Source organism: Pseudophryne corroboree, chromosome 5, assembly GCF_028390025.1.
Source record: "Pseudophryne corroboree isolate aPseCor3 chromosome 5, aPseCor3.hap2, whole genome shotgun sequence".
Taxonomy (NCBI): Eukaryota; Metazoa; Chordata; class Amphibia; order Anura; family Myobatrachidae; genus Pseudophryne; species Pseudophryne corroboree.
In genome coordinates, this window is record NC_086448.1 from 545,628,289 (window position 1) to 545,647,110 (window position 18,822).

Genomic DNA, 18,822 nt, shown 5'->3' on the forward strand with positions numbered 1-18,822 from the left:
GTGAATTTTTTCCCATACTGCCTCCTTGTCGGAGGGAGACCTTGGTAAAACAGACTTCAGGAGCCTGCGAAGGGGAAACGTCTCGACATTCCAATCTGTACCCCTGGGATACTACTTGTAGGATCCAGGGGTCCTGTACGGTCTCAGCGCCATGCTGAGAACTTGTCAGAAGCGGTGGAACGCTTCTGTTCCTGGGAATGGGCTGCCTGCTGCAGTCTTCTTCCCTTTCCTCTATCCCTGGGCAGATATGATCTTATAGGGACGAAAGGACTGAGGCTGAAAAGACTGTCTTTTCTGCAGAGATGTGACTTAGGGTAAAAACGGCGGATTTTCCAGCAGTTGCCGTGGCCACCAGGTCCGATGGACCGACCCCAAATAACTCCTCTTCCTTTATACGGCAATACACCTTTGTGCCGTTTGGAATCTGCATCACCTGACCACTGTCGTGTCCATAACATCTTCTGGCAGATATGGACATCGCATTTACTCTTGATGCCAGAGTGCAAATATCCCTCTGTGCATCTCGCATATATAGAAATGCATCCTTTAAATGCTCTATAGTCAATAAAATACTGTCCCTGTCAAGGGTATCAATATTTTTAGTCAGGGAATCCGACCAAGCCACCCCAGCTCTGCACATCCAGGCTGAGGCGATCGCTGGTCGCAGTATAACACCAGTATGTGTGTATATACTTTTTATGATATTTTCCAGCCTCCTGTCAGCTGGTCCTTGAGGACGGCCCTATCTATAGACGGTACCGCCACTAGTTTTGATAAGCGTGTGAGCGCCTTATCCACCCTAAGGGGTGTTTCCCAACGCGCCCTAACTTCTGGCGGTAAAGGGTATACCGCCCATAATTTTCTATCGGGGGGAACCCACGCATCATCACACACTTTATTTAATTTATCTGATTCAGGAAAAACTACGGTAGTTTTTTCACCTCCCACATAATACCCTCTTTTGTGGTACTTGTAGTATCAGAAATATGTAACACCTCCTTCATTGCCTTTAACGTGTGGCCCTAATAAGGAATACGTTTGTTTATTCACCGTCGACACTGGATTCAGTGTCCCTGTCTGTGTCTGTGTCGACCGACTAAAGTAAACGGGCGTTTTAAAACCCCTGACGGTGTTTTTGAGACGTCTGGACCGGTACTAATTGTTTGTCGGCCGTCTCATGTCGTCAACCGACCTTGCAGCGTGTTGACATTATCACGTAATTCCCTAAATAAGCCATCCATTCCGGTGTCGACTCCCTAGAGAGTGACATCACCATTACAGGCAATTGCTCCGCCTCCTCACCAACATCGTCCTCATACATGTCGACACACACGTACCGACACACAGCACACACACAGGGAATGCTCTGATAGAGGACAGGACCCACTAGCCCTTTGGAGAGACAGAGGGAGAGTTTACCAGCACACACCAAAAACGCTATAATTATATAGGGACAACCTTATATAAGTGTTTTCCCTTATAGCATCTTTTTTATATATTTCTAACGCCAAATTAGTGCCCCCCCTCTGTTTTAACCCTGTTTCTGTAGTGCAGTGCAGGGGAGAGCCTGGGAGCCTTCCCTCCAGCCTTTCTGTGAGGGAAAATGGCGCTGTGTGCTGAGGAGATAGGCCCCGCCCCTTTTTCGGCGGCCTCGTCTCCCGCTCTTAACGGATTCTGGCAGGGGTTAAATATCTCCATATAGCCTCCGGAGGCTATATGTGAGGTATTTTTAGCCAAAATAGGTATTCATTTGCCTCCCAGGGCGCCCCCCTCCCAGCGCCCTGCACCCTCAGTGACTGCCGTGTGAAGTGTGCTGAGAGGAAAATGGCGCACAGCTGCAGTGCTGTGCGCTACCTTTAGAAGACTGAGGAGTCTTCTGCCGCCGATTCTGGACCTCTTCTTACTTCAGCATCTGCAAGGGGGCCGGCGGCAAGGCTCCGGTGACCATCCAGGCTGTACCTGTGATCGTCCCTCTGGAGCTGATGTCCAGTAGCCAAGAAGCCAATCCATCCTGCACGCAGGTGAGTTCACTTCTTCTCCCCTAAGTCCCTTGTTGCAGTGATCCTGTTGCCAGCAGGACTCACTGTAAAATAAAAAACCTAAGCTAAACTTTTCTAAGCAGCTCTTTAGGAGAGCCACCTAGATTGCACCCTTCTCGGCCGGGCACAAAAATCTAACTGGCTTGGAGGAGGGTCATAGGGGGAGGAGCCAGTGCACACCACCTGATCGGAAAGCTTTATTTTTGTGCCCTGTCTCCTGCGGAGCCGCTATCCCCCATGGTCCTTTCAGGAACCCCAGCATCCACTAGGACGATAGAGAAATATATATATATATATATATATATATATATATATATATATATATATATATATATATGCAAAACATTTGCCAAGAGGTCTTAATTGCTGCCCAGGGCGCCCCCCCCCCCCCCCTGCGCCCTGCAACCTTACAGTGACCGGAGTATGTGGGTATGCTGTGGGAGCAATGGCGCACAGCTGCAGTGCTGTGCGCTACCTCAGTGAAGACTGGAGTCTTCTGCCGCCGATTTCGAAGTCTTCTTGCTTCTTATGCTCACCCGGCTTCTGTCTTCCGGCTCTGCGAGGGGGGCGGTGGCGCGGCTCTGGGATCGGACGACGAGGGTGAGATCCTGTGTACGATCCCTCTGGAGCTAATGGTGTCCAGTAGCCTAAGAAGCAGGACCTATCTGCAGAGAGTAGGGCTGTTTCTCTCCCCTCTGTCCCACGATGCAGGGAGTCTGTTGCCAGAAGAGCTCCCTGAAAATAAAAAACCTAACAAAATACTTTCTTACAGCAAGCTCAGGAGAGCTCACTGAACAGCACCCAGCTCGTCCGGGCACAGATTCAAACTGAGGTCTGGAGGAGGGACATAGAGGGAGGAGCCAGAGCACACCAGTATCTAAATTCTTTCTTTAAGTGCCCATGTCTCCTGCGGAGCCAGTCTATTCCCCATGGTCCTTACGGAGTCCCCAGCATCCACTAGGACGTTAGAGAAACTTAGATTTTACCAATGTTTGTCACATTTTATATTGCTTCGATGTTATCAGTAGCTCATTAACATAAATAATGCACCACAATCCCAATGTAATCAGGGAAAACATCTGACTACAAACTGCTGGACTCGGATGCTGCCTCGTTCACAACTGGGTAGCTAAATACACAACGCAAAGGAAATGGATGCATCCAGGAGCTTGGTCATCTACCATACATTCCAGACCTGAGCCCCTTCATGTTCCCACAAATCAAGCACAAGATGCGTGGGATTTATTTTGAGTCACCAGAAGCAGCAGTGGAGACCTTCATCCAGCACACAGAAGACATATCTGCTTCAGACTCGGCCAACTGCTTCAAGTTTTTTGAGCACATGCAGCTTTGCATTGACTGATCTGGCAAATACTTAGAAAACAAAAAATGTAATGTTCATTTTGTTTGTAAATCGTACATTTGTGCATCCAGAAACTTATTGTACACCCCTTGTACAGCAGATAGACCAAATTTCCTGTGCTGGTCTATTCATTTTTTTCCTACTCCGTGGTTGGAAACAGCAATACAGCCTTCAACAAACTGCAAATTAACCGGTTACAAGTAGCACCTGAATAAATTGGTTTGTCTCTCCTTGTACATTTGTATTGTCTTTTCAAACATCTGTACATAATACCATTAGAGAAATTCAACTACTGAACTAAATATAACAAAAAAAAAACAAAAAACATATGTATATATAAATATATATATTTAAGATACAGATAGGCCCTTCCTCATATGACCCATGAACGGGTTACAACTAGCCATGCCTACCTGCGACCCGTTTGCAGCATGCGCAGTGCACCGGTGGACACATTTGTTGCGGCAAACAGCTCGCATTTGCCATGGCTAGCAGCCAAGACGATAGGGGACATATCTTTAGACAGAGCAAAAACACACTCACCAATGATACAGGAGTGGAAATCGATGGTATTCTCCTGGCATCCTAAAATTAAAACAGAGGCTTACATAATATGAAATACATGATGCTACAGACTGAATGATTTTAAAATATTACATGATCACAGACTGGCTAGATAAACATGCGTTTGCAATGCAACATTTAAAAGCATAAAATCAAAATGTAAGCATCTGGTATCTTTACATATTTTTTTAATCAAAGTTGACTTTATTAAAAAAACACATTATAAAACAGCTTTCTACTTATATCGGATAAGACAATAGCCAGTCACATTTAGGAATGCATTGTTTTAGCACTTGGCACCAGGCATGCCGGAAGAGAATGTCCTGTACTGTGGGATAGCATGCATAGCAAAAACCTCAAACAAACTTCTGGATAAGAGACATCTGCATTCGCATAACCCTAAAAAACACTAGGGGGTCTATTCATGAAGCAGTGAAAAGTGTGGAGAAGTGGGCCAGTGGAGAAGTTGCCCATGGCAGCCAATCAGTATTGAGGTAACATTCATAATTTGCATACTATAAAATTATACAGAGCAGCTGATTGGTTGCCATGGGCAACTTCTCCACTGGCTCACTTTTCACTGCTTCATGTATAGACCCCTAGTTCTGGTTTATGAACAAATTCTAGGTTGAGTTGTAGAACCATGTGCAAACATAGCCAATCTCATGAAAATTATACAATACTTAGTTACATTTCACACATTAAGGGGCATATTCAATTAAAGTCGGATCCATTCCGACATGTATTTGTCGGAATGGATCCGACAACCCCTATTCAATCCCATCTAAAATTCGACTTTTTCAAGTCGAATTTAGATGGGACCTAGGAGGAGAGGGGGGCGAGCTGCGGGGGAACAGCTGGCGGCAGCATGAGGAGATCAGCGCTACGGAGCCGGCAGCGCTATGGCAGCTTCCACCCGGCTCCAGTAGCGTGCTCGAGCAGTGTGGAAGCTGCCGTGAGGTCGGGTGGGTGAGTGACATCCATCTGCAGCGCTACTGTAGCACTGATCTCCCTTTATGCCCGCCGGCTGTCCCCCAGTCTCCCTGCAGCTCTCCACCCCCCCTCCCTCTGGGTACATCTCATTCCGACATCATTTTGATGTCGGATTGAGATGGTCGAATACGGGGCCAAACCCTGTCGGATTTGGCCCCGTTTTCGACATCAACACGTGGATCAGCAGCTATTCCGCCGATCCACGTGCTTTTCGACAAGTCGAATGCCTCGACTTGTCGAAAAGCTTTGAATAGGTCGAATCAGGATTCGACCTTAAAAAGTCGAAAACTGCCGTCTTTTCGTCAGACTGCAGTTTTCGACTGCAATTGAATATACCCCTAAATGTCAATGATTTTTTTATCTACCCTGCAGCTCTCCCCCCCTTATGATTTCACCTGGAAATGGTGTTCCCAATTTAAGTATCCTGGCATTCAGATTTCTCACTCTCCAGCTGATTTTATTGGCTTGAATTTAACAAATTGTGCGTTTGCAAGAAAGGTCGCGCATCTGGTAGATACTGATAAAGGGAGCAACGGGTTGGGTGAACCTTGTAAAAATGATTGTCCAGCCACAGTTCATATTATATAGTGCGTGTGTGTCCCCCTATCTATTTTATATATATATATATATATATATATATATATATATATATATATATTTCTGTGGTCTGGTTGTGTGACAGTGCTCGGGATGGAACGCTTTTGGTGTGTCAGCCATAGGACAACTGTATCAGGGTGTCCTCCACAATTTTTAATACTTTTTGAGCCACATATGGTGTTCCTAGACATTACTTTTATCGTTACTTACAGCTTCGACATTCCTTGTCCACACAGTTGGGTAAAACTACTCCACATTAGTCTGACTCTCCCTTTAATGCGCTGGTTCATAATATGCCTGAGCGTAAGACTGTCGGCTCTCTTCTCCTCATCTTCTGGACGTGGTAGCTTAGGGCCACCTGCGAGATAATTGGGTGTCTGACATGGGTGCTCTCTAGACGATGAAGACTGGGAATTCATACTTAGCTCTCCTAGAACCGATATGGCATATGCTAGATTCCAACAAATCCAGCTCTATAGTATAGAGAATTTATAGGACTCCAGGTAGGCTGTTTCGCATAGGTGGACTAAACATCCAACGCTTGTCCTAAATGTAAGGCCTTAGATGCTGGTTTCTGGTATCTGCTTTGGCTTTGTCCACGTGTTTCTGCCTACTGGGAGGAGGTGATGAATTGTATCCGTGATACGGTTATTCAGTTCCCTATTATGACCCCCGCATATGTATCTTTGGGCTGGATTTGGAGAACTCTCCCAGTGGTCCTCTTAAACTGTATCTTAATAATTTACTTACTCTGGCACGTGTTTGTGTCTCACCTACCTGGATGGCGTGAGATCCTCCCGCCTTTACAGCATGGCTGGAGCTTGTTAACACTACGTTCTCACAAGCGTTTTATGTATGCTAAATGCAAATGTCTGGGTAAATATGATAATTTATGGGGACTTTGGGTGAAAAAGATATTCCCTTGATTCCCTGGCCTCCTTGTAGGGTATTGGTTACTATTGTGTGTCCTCGCTTCTAGCATTTGCCGATCTACCCATGTACACAAAATGTGCTGCTCTGCCAATCTCTATATCTGCTATGCTATTTGATGTTTGGCAATGTTCTATCAGACTGTATGACGTAATCTTCATTTTTGCACATCCGTACATGAGATTCTTTAATGTTTATTTAGTTCAAGAACTGCACGGTTCTTTTTTTTTTTTTAAATGTGTTTACTTGTTTGTATGTCTTTCAAAAATCAATAAAATACAAGTCATTTAAACAAAAAAAAACAAAAAAAAGTCAGTGATTTAAAATGTTTAGTCATATGTAAATTTACCGACAAGGGGCTTGACATCTTCTCTAAAGACTGCAGGATACGCCGTGCAGTAGAGCTTGTTACACCATAGGACTGAGAGTTTGCTGGTTTCGCTTTCACTTGTCTTCTTACTGGGGCCTGCAAGGAACACAAAGTCGACAGCCATGTAGTTTACAAGAATAGAATAATAATGTAGTATAAACAAAACAGTTATTCTTAAAAACAGCAGGAACATTATAACAAAAATGTTGTTACACAGATTTATTAAATTTTGAACTTCAACATGCACCTCCCACCCAAAGCCAGTACCATAAGCCAAATAAAAATAAAATAAAAAAATAAAATAAAAAAAGCACTGGTCAATAACTACCTCAGAGTACAGATCATTTTCTATTATCTCCAAAATGAATAGTTTGTGACGACAAACAATTTTATGGTGAACGTATTGGAAGCTACAGAAATGCAAGTCTTCCCCATCCAGCCTTGAATCCTCAGTGCTATCAAGAGTGCCAAATTTTCAAGCCTGCCAATGTATGCCACCTGTCTTCATGGACCAGCTTTGGACAAAATGGATGTAAAAATATTGCTGAAATTACCCAAATTTTGGAGTCCCACCATCTGTGACCTGGACCCTGCTTTAACAAAGCTTGTAATAGCATGTATATGCATAATTGGAAATGCATTTGCAAAAATGGTTCAATGCTCTTTGCAGACAGGCATTTTTCCGGAACAAAAAATAAATTTGTTACCCTTCTTAAAAACAGAAAGTACACACAACCTCAAATCTCCTAATTTAGATCCAGACTGCATGAAAAATTACAGACCAGTATCATTTCTAGGAAAGTTCCATTTCTAGGAAAGTTTGAGAAAGTGATTGCAACTGAACTAGAAACCAGCCTGTCAACCCATGAAATGTATGATCAATGCCAGTCAAGATTCAGAAAAATGCAATGCACTGAAACAGCCCTGGAATGTGTGCTTAATGATCTTCTGATGGCAAAATGCCTGTGCAATGGTAATCCTTCGGGATCTCTCTGCAGCTTTTGAAACAGTGTACCATGGGATTCTGATTCAGCACCTAAAAAGTTTGTGGACTGGATGACATTCCTTAGCTGGTTCAAATAATTTCTAAATGTTAGGTCACCTAGTTTCTTCTGGATTAAAGTCGTCACCAGTGCAACACGGAATTTCACAGGGTTCTATACCATCTCCCATGCTTTTTGTAGTATACATCAGTGGTTCCCAAACTTTCCTGAATCACGGCACACTAGAATATTAGCATTTTTTTTTCACGGCACCCCTAGGATAAAGTTATTTATTCATAATTTTGGAAAAAAATATTAAATTTAGTAAATTGTGTCTACCTGGCATCCTTAGGGTCAGTTATGTGGTGGTGTACAATTTTGTTTCTAATTGTCCACAAGTTTTATGATTGTCAGACACTAGTTTTGCCTATCACTTTGACTATTAATGATTTGATTTGATCTGGTCTACCAACCCAAGGCACCCCTGCAAGAGCCCCGTGGCACACCAGGGTGCCTAGGCACACAGTTTGGGAACCACTGGTATACATGCTACCACTAGGTTACACACAGTTTTGTACAAGTGATTTGGCTATGCCAGGCAAACATAAATGACAAAACGTGTGTTGAGAAAGGATAAGAGCATACCAAATTATTATATGGATGCACCCGACCATGGCCAGATCAGAATCGTTCTTAATTTTTGATTAATGTACCAGAATCCAGCAGATAGATGGTTTGGAGATAAATTGTAAGAAAATAGTGTGGCAATTTTTTAAATTGGTAAGTAATAAAAAAAGGTCCTCCGAGCAGCTCAGGAGCGTTCGCTCCCTCAGTGGACAGCTTTGGGATGTACCTGGGGTCAACTTCAGTGTCCCCCATGGATGTAGGAGAAAACAAGATTTTAGTTCCTACCAGACAAATCTGTTTCTACAACGCTATAGTGGATACTGTAGAAGACTAGGGGGTATAACCAGTGCTCAAATAGGCTCGGCACTAAAAAAGGTTAACTTTTTAGAGCAGCCCAAGCTCCTCCCACATACCCTGCCCCCTGCACAGGCCAGGGAGTTTTCACTTAGCAAAGACTAAGAGGGAGAGGAAAAGAGAGGATGCCCCAAAGCGGTCTACTAAGGGATGGAATGCTCATGAGCTGCACAGAGGACCATATGCCCAATACAAGCATCAGTAGAAAGTAGTCAAAACATTTAAAAAAATAAAAAAAAAAATCAATGAAAAAGTGTGCGCTGTGGACCAAGTGGTGGCTCTCACAAATCTGCTTGCCAAAGCCCCACGCCGAGCAACCCAGGAGTACCCAACCGAGTAGAGAGGGTGGCAACTAATTGAGAAACCAGGATACCTGCCAAGGAATATGTATGGGAGATTACTTCCTGTATACAATGAGCAATGGTTTTGTTTGTAGGTAGGCCAACCCCTCTTGACCACCGAATAAAAGGACAAAGTCTGAAAGGCAGAAATCCTTAGACCTCATAAATGCGCAGTTTGCACCAGAGAGGATAAAAGAAAAAGGATGTCTCTTTGATGGCGCACATGAGATAATTAAAAATTAACCTTTATTATATTAGTTAAAAGATGTTCAACCACAAAATAAAAATACAATATAACCATATACAGTGAATGAATATTAATAAAGTGATATTATCAAGGCTCGCTATCTGCTTCTGGTCTTTGTCATATAATTTGAATGTATTGCTACAGGTTTGAGTCCATACATCAGTCTCTTAGGGAACACATTTTAAATTCGAACACCAGCAATATTATAAATCAATTTAAATTGCCACCAGCGATACTATGTGCCAATCTACATTAATTTAATAAGAATTCTATATTTCAGTCAAAAGAAACATGAATTTAATCACATGTAAAACAGATAATTATTTTAATACAATGAAATAAATGCCACAATATTCAGTCTATTAGATTGTTCAGCTTCACCTATTGCAAGCACTCCATTGCATTATATTATCCAGCACAAGTTGATGCCAACCAAGTGTAGGACTTCCACTGTCTGCATTTCCTTATATTAGGTATATATAATATAACAGTACAGCAATCAGTGTTCTCTATATTTACTCTAGGTTGAATATTACTATGAATATTATAATAAATTTGTTAATCCAAACATTGAGTAAATTCCTCAGCGTATACACTTATTCAGTGTTAACTATCTATTATTGGTACAAATTAAGTGGTACAAATGTAGCAACTAGATAGAATCCCTTAATGTGCTTCTCTGTAACCTTTGAGTATTTATGTATTTAGCGTACCACCTGTTCAACAAAAAAAATGTCTGTTGCTATTGCAATTGATTGATACAAATGTTATTTAATGGAGTCACTCAGTACATTCACTATGGATCACTCAGTACATTCACTATCGGAGCTGAATTGTAATACTCACTGCTTATGCTTATTAAAGATTAGATTTTAATTTATCATAACTCTGAAATTAATTCACTGATAACTCTGTAGTACCGGCAATATTTATTCATATATGTGCAATGTCACTATATTTAAGAAAAGAGCTCGGCTAGTAATTAACTAAATATTCAGTAATAACATGAGACAATTGTTATTTACTTCACAGATATATCAATGTGCCACATGATCTATACACAGGCTGATCATTTTCATATATGTACAAAATTGAGAGAGTGTGTGTGTGTGTGTGTGTGTGTGTGTGTGTGTGTGTGTGTGTGTATATATATATATATATATATATAGAGATAGATATATATATATATACATACACACACACACACACACATACATATACATACATATACACATACATCATTTGCCCACTATGTATAGAGGAAGAGCATAGCATCTAGCATCTGAGAATTGTTTCACGAATGGTATATCAATGTGTCCCATAATCTGCTCACAAACTGGTGAGTTAAATATATAATTGAACAGCTCTCTTATCAGCCTCCAGAGACCACTCGGATACTTCAGCACTGTATGTTCTATAGTTCCTACTAACCGTACAATATTGCTATATTTCCATGCGGTAATATGCCAAGCTTATTGCACATATTGTACATTCATTGCACATTTAGACATTCATGAAACCAGGTAGCGGCCATAGCACCACCGACACGTGTTACGTTTTCAACTTTTTCTAGGCTCTCAGGGCTCGATTCAATTCGGCAACAGTTGAATAGCGCCGGGTGTTTGCTCCAGACGCTATTCAATTCAGCTCCATTTAAGTCGGCGATGGCCCGTTCTCGCCGACTTAAAAGGTAGTTTTGTCGGGAGAACGGGCATTCTCAGACTTACCTACCCGCGGCGATGCTGATTCCCGACAGAATCAGCCTCACGCCGGACGCACTTTTGTTGGGTTTCTTCTCTCATCCCCCGGGGATGAGAGAAGAATTCCCGACAATTGAGGGTCAGTCGTCGCTATATTGAATAGCGCCGGGAGCAAACTCCCAGCGCTATTCAACTGTTGCCGAACTGAATCGACCCCTTAGTTTGCAGCACATCAAAGTACTCAAGACACGACTGCGGGTAACTGGCCTGATGGAAAGTCGGGACAACAATCTTCTGGTTTATATGGAATTTGGAAACAACTTTTGAAGAAAAAAAAAAAAAAAAGTGCAGTTCTTAACATTGCCCAGTCCAGATTGTTCAGTAGGCGACGGCAGTCACGTAGTTGAAGCCGGTTGTCCAAGAGGGCTCCCAGGTGCACCAGCTGCTGAGTCGGACTGGGAAACATAGGCCCACATGTACTGAAAAAGTGATAAAGTGGAGAGGGATAGTGATAAAGTACCAACAAATCCACTCCTAACTCATTTTTCAAACATCCTGTAACATGGCAGCTAGGAAGCAGATTGGCTGGTACTTTATCACTTTTTAAGGATTAATACGTACGGGCCATAGAATTTTCACGACAGATAAGAACCACTTTGCCCATCTAGTCTGCCCTAAAACAAATTTACACACACATGCACACTAGGGATCATTTTTATTGTTGGGAGCCAATTAACCAACATTTGTGGATTGTGGGAGGAAACTGGAGTACCTGGAGGAAACCCATGGCCTCGGTGTTGTGAGGTAGTAATGCTAACCATTATACTATCAGTGCTGCCCTACTTATGCCACGTGATCCTGAAATGAACAAAAGGTTTGGCTTGGAAGCTGCTGACAGCACAAACTGACTTAGAGGTGGATGCAAAAGCAATGAATTTACCCAGTACAGGGCCAAAAAGGATCTCACCATTCATTGCACCTTATTTGATTCAGTGTCCGCTCTACAAGGGCAAAGGCAGAGGGCCCTCTTGGGCACCACTGCCAAAGCCAAAATTCAAGCTGAAAGGATGAGTTCAAACACACCTCTCCCCCAATAGGCCCCTGCCTTTTTACCATTTTCCACCTTTGACAGGTGAACATGCAGTGCAACGGAAAAAAGACTTACGTACAAGAAGTCAACACATCTTTTCAAAGCTGTGGAGACGCAAACTGCTGCTAACAGTTTTCATGTAGGCTTCAGCGGCTGAGAAGAGCGTTAGAAAAAAAAAAAAAAACACTTTGTTTCCCCATCAGTAGCATCCCTCAAGGAGGCCACATTATGTAAAAGGAAGAAAGGTGGACTTAGCCAACTGAGCTATGGGAGCAGCGACAGGTGAGGGAGTCTCCAACTTTCACTGATCTAACAACGGGAAGGGATAGAAAGGGGCCTGGACATCCTCTTGTTAGGAAGATCCCAATGTTCTGAGAGAATATCCTCCAATTGCACTGAAGGAGGAAAGGTTGACACTTTTTTCCTCCCAAAAACTGTGGGGTTTTTTAGGATTGAACTAGATTAAAACGAGATTTATGGTAAGAACTTACCGTTGTTAAATCTTTCTGAGAGGTACACTGAGCTCCACATCGGGGTGTACAGTAGGATCTTGATCCGAGGCACCAACAGGCTCAAAGCTTTTGACTGTTCCCAAGATGCACAGCACTGCCTCCTCTATAAGCCCGCCTCCCCGCCAGTGAGCTCAGTTTCGTTAACCAGCCCAATGCAGTAGCAAGTACCAGAGACGACAACCGCTCGTAACCAATTACACCACACACTCACCGCAGGAGAGGGTGACAGGGGCTATGCCAATACCAACCCAAGTAAGCTAAGTACGTCAGGGTGGGCGCCTTGTGGAGCCCAGTGTACCTTGCAGCAAGATTTAACAATGGAAAGTTCTTACCATAAATATCGTTTCTGCTGCGGGGTACACTGGGCTCCACAAGGATTCACATCGGGGATGTCCTAAAGCAGTTCCTTATGGGAGGGGACGCACTGTAGCGGGCACAAGAACCCGGCGTCCAAAGGAAGCATCCTGGGAAGAGGCGGTATCAAAGGCATAGAACCTAATAAACGTGTGCCCAGAGGACCACGTAGCCACCTTGCACAATTGTTCAAGGGTCGCACCACGGTGGGCCGCCCAAGAAGGTCAAACCGACCGAGTAGAATGGGCTTTGATGGTAGTAGGAACCGGACGACCAGCCTGTACATAAGCATGTGCAATCACCATTCTAATCCATCTGGCCAGAGCCTGCTTGGAAGCAGGCCAGCCACGTTAGTGAAAACCAAACACAAAAAGAGAATCGGATTTCCTAATGGAGGAAGTTCTCTTCACAGATACGGAGAGCCCGTACCACATCCACACATCGCTCTTTGGAAGACCACTCAGGAGAATTAAAGGCCGGAACCACAATCTCCTGATTAAGGTGGAAGGAAGACACCACCTTGGGTAAATAACCTGGGCGTGTTCGAAGCACCGCCTGGTCATGGTGGAAAACCAAATAGGCAGACTTCTAGGATAAGGCAACCAAGTCCGAGACCCTTCTAGTTGAAGCAATAGCCAGCAAAAACAACACCTTAAGGGAAAGCCACTTAAAGTGAGCAGAGGTAAGAGGCTCAAACAGAGACTCTTGTAAGGCCTCCAAGACCACAGACAGATCCCAAGGGGCCACAGGTGGCACATAAGGAGGCTGAATCCTCAACACACCCTAAGTGAATGTATGGACGTCAGGTAGGGTAGAAATCTTTCTCTGAAACCAAACCGACAAGGCAGAGATATGCACCTTGAGGGAGGCCAGACGCAGGCCCAAGTCCAGGCCTTGTTGTAGAAAGGCAAATAGTTTGGCCATACTAAACTTGAAGACGTCATGATTGTGAGACGCACACCAAGTAAAAGTAAGCATTCCAGACCCTATGGTATATCTGAGCAGAAGCCGGCTTACGGGCCTTCAACATAGTCTGAATGACCGCCTCAGAAAGACACTTGGCCCTCAGGACGGAAGCTTCAAGAGCCATGCCATCAAAGCCAGGCGGGACAAATCCTGGTAAAACGCAATGGCCCTGAACGAGGAGGTCTGGTCGTTGTGGAAGTAGAAGGGATGCGATCCAACGAGAGGCCCTGTAAATCGGAGAACCAGTGCCATCTGGGCCACGCTGGAGCGACTAGAAGTAGGTTTCCTCCTTCTTGCTTGAACATCCGTAATACACTGGGCAGGAGTGACACCGGAGGGTACACATACGGCAGCCGAAATTTCCATGGGATTGACAGAGCATCCACGAACGCTGATTGAGGATCCCTTGTCCTTGCTCCGAAGACCAGAATCTTGTGATTGTGTCGAGATGCCATCAGGTCCACATCTGGGAGGCCCCACTTGTCCACTAGAAGTTGAAACACCTCTGGATGTATGCTCCATTCTCCAGCGTGCACGACGACTGAGATAGTCCGCTTCCCAGTTCCAAACGCCCGGAAGGAACACTGCTGATATGGCCGGGAGATGGCGTTCTGCCCACTGAAGAATCCTTGATACTTCCCTCATTGCCATGCGGCTTTGAGTGCCGCCTTGATGATTGATGTACGCCACCGTGATGGCGTTGTCCGATTGCACTTGAACAGGTCTGTTCTGTATCAGATGCTGGGTCATTGTCAACGCATTGAACACTGCCAGCGGTTCCAAAATGTGTATCGGGAGTAGGGACTCCTCCTCGGTCCACCGACCATAGAGAGGGTTGTTCCAATACCGCGCCCCCAACCTCTGAGATTGGCATCTGTCGTCAGCAGGACCCAGTTGGATATCCAGAAGAGACGACCCCTGCTCAATCGTTGGTCCTGGAGCCACCAGCTCAACGATAGGCGGACCTCCGGAGACTAGGAGATCATGTGAGATCTAATACAGTGAGGCAGGCCATCCCAATTGGACAGAATAAACTTCTGTAGAGGGCGAGAATGGAATTGAGCATACTCCACCATGTCGAAAGCAGACACCATGAGACCTAACACTTGCATCGCCGAATGAATCGACACTTGCGGACGGGATAGGAAGCATCGCATCTTGTCCTGAAGTTTCAGGACTTTCTCCTGAGACAAGAACAACCGCTGGTTGTGAGTGTCCAACAACGCTCCCAGGTGTACTATGCTCCGCGCCAGAACCAGGGAGGATTTCTTCCAGTTGATCAGCCACCAGTGGCCCGTCATGTAATGGACCGTAGATCGGGATGACACGGGAGAATTTCTGGGGAACTCGCCAGGATCAACAAATTGTCTACGTATGGTAGTATCCTGACCCCTTGACAGCACAGTGTAGCCATCATGACCGCCATTACTTTGGTGAAAACTCAGAGCAGTCGTCAAACCAAAGGGTAACGCCCAAAATTGGTAATGAAGGTTGCCCACCGCAAACCGCAGATGAGATACCGCAATAGGGATATGTAGGTAGGCATCCTGTATGTCCAGGGAGACCATATAGTCCCCAGGCTCCATGGCCAGAATAGAGCGCAGCGTTTCCATACGGTACTTGGAGATCCGCACATGCTTGTTCAAGGACTTCAGATTGAGAATGGGCCGCGAGGACCCGTTCGGATTCGGGACTAGAAACAGCGGTGAATAGAACCCCTTGCCCCTCTGAGCCAGAGGCACCTGTACCACCACTCCTGTGGACAGGAGGTAATGTACCACTGAGTGCAACGTGTTTGCTTTTGCCGGATCCAGAGGCACATCTGTCAGGCAAAATTGATGAGGGGGACGATTCTTGAAGGGTATGGCATAACCTCAAGCAACGACTTACGTCACCCAGGTATCCAAACTGGTCTTTAACCATTCCTGGGTAAAAACTAGAAGTCGGCCCCCCACCCTGGAATCCCCCAAAGGGAGGCCCGCGCCGTCATGCGGCCGGCTTGTCAGTTTTGGAAGCTGGCTGATGGGCGGCCCAGGCACGCTTCGGTCTGGGCTTGGCAGGCCTGGAAGCACGAGCTTGCTTTGGGTACGCCTGACCTTTTGCTTTACCTGGAGTACGAAAGGGCCCGAGGGAAAGTACTTTTAGCCTTCTGTGTGGAAGGAGCTGTACTAGGTAGGCAGGCTGTTTTAGCAGTAGCCAGATCGACCACAATCTTATTGAGGTCTTCTCCAAAGAGAATGTCTCCCTTGAAAGGAACCACCTCCAAGGTTTTCTTGGAATCCAAATCCACTGAACAAGATCTCAACCAAAGGATACGTCTGGCCAAAACGGATGCAGTAGCAGCCTTGGCCGCGAGCACCACGGCATCGGAGGCCGCCTCCTTAAGGTACAGAGAAGCCGTGGCAATAAATGAGACATTGTCGAGCATGCTCAGATGCATCGGAAGGCAGTTCCGCCTCGAGCTCCTGAGCCCACGACTCAACAGCTTCAGCAGTCCAACTCGCTGCAATCGTTGGCCTTTGCACAGCCCCCGAAAGGGTGTAAATTGCTTTTAAACAGCCCTCCACACAACGATCCGTCGGTTCATTCAGAGAGGGGACGATAGTTACTGGCAGAGCAGAGGAAATAACCATGTGCGCCACATGAGAATCTACAGGTGGAGGAGTTTCCCAATTTTTACACACCTCTGCAGAGAGAGGATAGCGAGCCAACAGTCTCTTATTCGGTGTAAATTTTGTTCCCGGATTTTCCCAGGATTCCTGACGCATGTCAACCAGGTGCTTAGAGTAGGGTAAAACTTGTTTAACCACCTTCTTACGCTTAAACATATCCGGATTCCTTGGAAACTGTTTCAGGCTCAGAATCATCAGACACTTGAAGAATGAGCCGTATCACCTCAATCAAATCCGAGACATCCACGGATGACTTCCCTTCCCCATCTGAAACATCAGCGTCAGTGTCAGAGGGGTCAGTATATGCACAGTCCTCCTCAGAGGACGTGTCAGTCAAAGCCGTGGGTTGGGAGGAGGTAATAGCCCTTTTAGAAGACAACCTAGTCTTTTGCGGGTGAGAGTGACCCTTAGATTTAGACATGGATCGGTTCAAATGGTCTAACTGAGTGGAAAGCTGATCCGCCCATGGCGGGTTCACAGCTGGGACCATAAACTGTGGTAGTGGCACAGGTGGTCCCACAGGGGGGCTTCAATTTAGTCACAAGCGTGTTTAGCAATATGAAGAATGTAGCCCAAGGTGGGTCTTGTAATGCCCCAAGCGCAACCGACCCACTGGGGGGTAAGGAACCCCCCGAACCTGAACGCTCAGCTGCTAAATTATCCTCAATTACGTCTGCGGCCTCACAATACGTTGTTGCCACGTATAGCAGACATAACTATGTGCACAGTAATGGTACAAAATCTAGCAGCACTATACCTAACGAGAACTCTCAGAGAAGGAGCCTAAGAAGTCACAGACCAGGAGTTCAATAGATATAGAATATATGGCGACTATAAATCACAAGTAAAAATAATAAGATTTTAAACCTACCGGTAAATTTTTCTCCTAGTCCGTAGAGGATGCTGGGGACTCCATAAGGACCATGGGGTATAGACGGGCTCCGCAGGAGATATGAGCACCTAACAGAACTTTCTAGTATGGTGTGCACTGGCTCCTCCCTCTATGCCCCTCCTCCAGACCTCAGTTAGAGAACTGTGCCCAGAGGAGATGGACAACACGAGGAAAGGATTTTGTTAATCTAAGGGCAAGATTCATACCAGCCCACACCAATCATACCATATAACCTGGAATACACATAACCGGTTAACAGTATGAACAAACAGTACCGGTCCAAGACCGAGTCTAACTGTAACATAACCCTTATGTAAGCAATAACTATATACAAGTCTTGCAGATTTTCCGCACTGGGACGGGCGCCCAGCATCCTCTACGGACTAGGAGAAAAAGATTTACCGGTAGGTTTAAAATCTTATTTTCTCTTACGTCCTAGAGGATGCTGGGGACTCCGTAAGGACCATGGGGTTTATACCAAAGCTCCCAATCGGGCGGGAGAGTGCGGATGACTCTGCAGCACCGACTGAGCAAATGCTAGGTCCTCATCAGCCAGGGTATCAAACTTGTAGAATTTAGCAAAAGTGTTTGACCCCGACCAAGTTGCTGCTCGGCAAAGCTGTAATGCCGAGATGCCCCAGGCAGCCGCCCAAGAAGAGACCACCTTCCTAGTGGAATGGGCCTTTACTGAATGCGGTAACGGCAATCCAGCTGTAACAAAAGCCTGCTGAATCGTGTTACAGATCCAGCGAGCAATAGTCTGCTTCGAAGCAGGCGCGCCAATCTTGTTGGCAGCATACAGGACAAACAATGCATCTGTTTTCCTAATTCTAGCCGTCCTGGCTACATAAATTTTTAAGGCCCTGACTACATCCAGGGACATGGAATCCTCCAAGTCACTCGTAGCCACAGGCACCACAATAGGTTGGTTCATATGAAATGAAGAAACCACCTTGAGTAAAAATGGAGGACGAGTCCTCAATTCCGCTCTATCTACGTGAAAAATCAAGTAAGGGCTCTTGTAAGACAAGGCCGCCAATTCTGACACACGCCTCGCAGATGCCAAGGCTAACATGACCACCTTCCAGGTGAGAAATTTCAACTCCATCGTTTTAAGGGGTTCAAACCAGTGTGATTTAAGGAACTGCAACACCACGTTCAGGTCCCATGATGCCACCGGGGGCACAAAAGGAGGCTGGATGTGTAGTACTCCTTTTACAAACGTCTG

At 45.2% G+C, this 18,822-nt stretch overlaps 1 protein-coding gene across 2 annotated transcripts in view; it reads right to left on the reverse strand.

Annotated features, from left to right (window-relative positions):
- The window catches only part of NUP153 (nucleoporin 153), a 336,682-nt gene that overhangs the window by 180,272 nt on the left and 137,588 nt on the right, over positions 1-18,822 (reverse strand). For both annotated transcript variants that reach the window (XM_063923224.1, XM_063923223.1), the window contains exons 6-7: positions 6,836-6,952; positions 3,946-3,987 (exon numbers count right to left, since the gene is read on the reverse strand). In XM_063923224.1, the coding sequence (XP_063779294.1) occupies positions 3,946-3,987; positions 6,836-6,952 (159 nt within the window). The remainder of the gene's footprint in view (positions 1-3,945; positions 3,988-6,835; positions 6,953-18,822) is intronic.